General features: G+C 48.8%; 1 protein-coding gene across 2 annotated transcripts in view; it reads left to right on the top strand.

Annotated features, from left to right (window-relative positions):
* Positions 1-560: 560 nt before the first annotated feature.
* The window catches only part of dpysl3 (dihydropyrimidinase like 3), a 35,158-nt gene continuing 32,807 nt past the window's right edge, over positions 561-2,911 (top strand). The window contains exon 1 of one of the 2 annotated variants that reach the window (XM_056595023.1): positions 561-744. In XM_056595023.1, coding sequence (XP_056450998.1) covers positions 706-744 — 39 coding nt within the window. In that variant the 5' untranslated portion in view covers positions 561-705. The remainder of the gene's footprint in view (positions 745-2,911) is intronic. The other variant, XM_056595024.1, reaches the window with a different exon arrangement.

The following is a 2,911-nucleotide window of genomic DNA, read 5'->3' as shown; positions in this document are numbered from 1 at the left end:
GGGCATTATCCCGCTTATACCACGGTCACTTACCAACGGTGACCAAATTAAGACCATACATTTATATTTTCATGCGTTTTACAATCTGAATATAAAGTTTTCCACAAAACATACATTTGCTTCCCTGGTTACGCCTGAGGGTCCGACTAATACCCGGAACCACCATTGCACGCCCGTTGGGTTCTCATGCAACGGAAACGTTGTTCACTCCTCCAGTAATTAGGACGGGCAATAGCATATATGACATGCATTCAGGGGAAAACCTTGCAGAATAATAGAGAGCTTCCGTCCTCTTACTGACAACACAGGGCACCGCCTTTTCCTGTTGGATAATATATGCATTTCATGACATAGGGCCCAATAATTATTTTATAACGTCTTCGTCTTGGACGAATTTTATGAATAAAATCTGCCGATGTATCATATGTTTGCTGTGGACATCAGAGCCACCAACCCCCTGCTCTCTCTGCAATTTGGCGCCCCGCTGTGGACGTTCGGCGCCACTACACCATCCACCCTGCGCCTATGAAGGGAGGGGCCGCGGCTCTCAGTCTGAACCTCTTCTCCGCGCACCAGCCACGCCAGCGACCATTCCCTGAATCTCCCATCCAAGCGAGAGACGCCCTGAGCATCCATCCAAAGGAGGAATATCTCTGTCACGGCTGTATTGAAAGGTGGACTCGCTGTTCCTCGTACTCGTAGAACATGTCTTACCAAGGCAAAAAGAACATCCCGAAGATCACGGTAAGGGGGTCATGATACTGGGGCTTATTTTAACCGCACTGCCCGTCAAGGGAACTTGGATGAGTGGTGGTGCTGCTGCTGGGTGGGAAATCAATGCATGTTTTTTTTATATAGGCTTTTGAACGCAGCAGTTTGAGCCTTTACTTTGTACTTTGATGCATTTGCTCTCATAAATGTTCAGTTGTGTGGCTTTCGAGTGGGACGCTGAGACGAGAAAGAGATGGCTCTTTGGTGAGCGGCAGGCCGGTGGACGCAGAACAAGGCGTTTTCTTAAAGGTGTCCGGCGTCCTCTTTGTTATTTTTTTTTAAGATTTATTTTTGAAGCTTTTTTTGTAGAGTGAGTAAGACCGGAAGGTTAGGGAGAGAGAGGAAGATAAGCAGCAAAGGACCACGGGCAGTGTCAAACCCCGGTCGCTGCGGTAAGGACAGGATCCTAATGGTACGCCCGGTGAGCCACCGGGGCGCCCCTGCATCCTCTTTGTTGAGATTGCTCTGTCATGCCTGCAGCGTGTGCAGGCCCCCCGGTTTGATGGGATGCGGTGAAGGAGCCCTCATTTAGAGTGGACCAGCCCCGGCACATTGGATCAATCCGTTTATGTAACCCCATTTTTTTTTTTAAATAATGCAGCTGTACTTTAAATGTAGGCTAATGAGATTGTCAATTAGAGCTGGTCAACTACCTTTTGTTTCTCCTCTTTTCTGATTCTCAGAAAAGATTCATGCTGGTGATGCGGTGCAAGGTGGTTAATATTGAACACATTAATGAATAGACAATATCACATACTTGATTAGGGCATTCAAATGAATGGTGGTGCATGGAATGTGAAAGAAAAAAAACGACACGCCCATTTCTGATATTTATAATAGCGCAAAGGGAAAGTCGTTGTCATTCATGCGTCTGGGTCTGGTAAAGGACAGACGGGTGGCGCTCCACTGATGGGCTACTACGCCCTGCATAGTAACGACCATCCTCTGCATCTCCGGTCCTCCCATAGGAGGAGTAGGAGGAGAGAGAGGAAAGAGTGGCAGAGAAAGGGAGGAGGGGGTGGGGGGGGGGGAGAAAGAGAGAGAGGAGAGAGTGACAGAGAAAGGGAGGAGGGGGGTGGAAGAAGGAGAGAGGTGTCTGTGTGTGTGTGTGTGTGTGTGTGTGTGTGTGTGTGTGTGCTCGATAGAAAGAGCATGCAGAGAAGTCTAGCAGTGTAGCTTCGTCTCAGCTATGGAGACCGGGGTGTTGCTGTGCTGTTTGAAAACCCAGCCTTTGTCTCCTCGCCACTTGGCTGGTACAACCGAGGAGGGGTTTGGGTGGAGGAAAAAAACCCTGAGACAGATTTAGCCTGCAGGGGTCTTATAGCCGGCCAGACATGGGCGTCATAGATAGTCACTGATCAGTTTTGAATTGAAACATCACAGTTAACCCTGGCTGCGTAACAGATTGAGCAGGCTACGCTAACATGTAGCCACGAGCCGCCCAACCTCATGGATGTTAAAGTAGGTTGTTTCTATTACGGAAGTGGGTCAATGTGGGTCCTTTGTACCCACCTGCTATTGGCTCGGTCTAGTCCAGATAGAAATAGTTCATCGGAGAATGGACTATCGGTATAAGCCTAGAGTCAGGCAGCGCACAGCCTTTGGGTTTAATTCTTCTAATTCTCGATATTTGTGTGGCTTCCAACACTGGGATTTCACTTCCGTTCATCCAGAGTATAAAAATCATCTCTGATGCTTCATTTCCCAGTGAGGTTCATGGTTCATGGATTCCATTGAAACAGTGTCAACCTCATAACCTGAGCCTCCATCACCAAAACACATCCTAGTGCCTTTAGGTTCATGAAAAGCTCGGCAAGGCTGGACGGGGGTGAGGGGGGGAAGGGGACCAGTTTACTCATAGACAAGTCACGCACACACAAACACGCACACAATCACAGGCACAGACACACAGACAAGCACAGATCCTTATGGCGCATATCAACCAGTGGCTGCGGATCGGTTCGGAATGCGCAGGTGCGGCACGGTTTGTGTTTCCACCACCAAAAGTGTGCGTTATCCGGACTGAGCCGTATTGAGCCGTACTCATCTTGCAGTACTCCTCCATTGGGGAACCGAGTGAGACAACAAGTTCAAGCTACACAAGCCGTCCGCTGATCGACAGAATCGTCACTTCCCTTGC

This window comes from Gadus chalcogrammus, chromosome 7 (assembly GCF_026213295.1).
Source record: "Gadus chalcogrammus isolate NIFS_2021 chromosome 7, NIFS_Gcha_1.0, whole genome shotgun sequence".
NCBI lineage: Eukaryota > Metazoa > Chordata > Actinopteri > Gadiformes > Gadidae > Gadus > Gadus chalcogrammus.
Note: the sequence above shows the minus strand (reverse complement) of the source record. Positions and strands in the feature narration are given on the sequence as shown.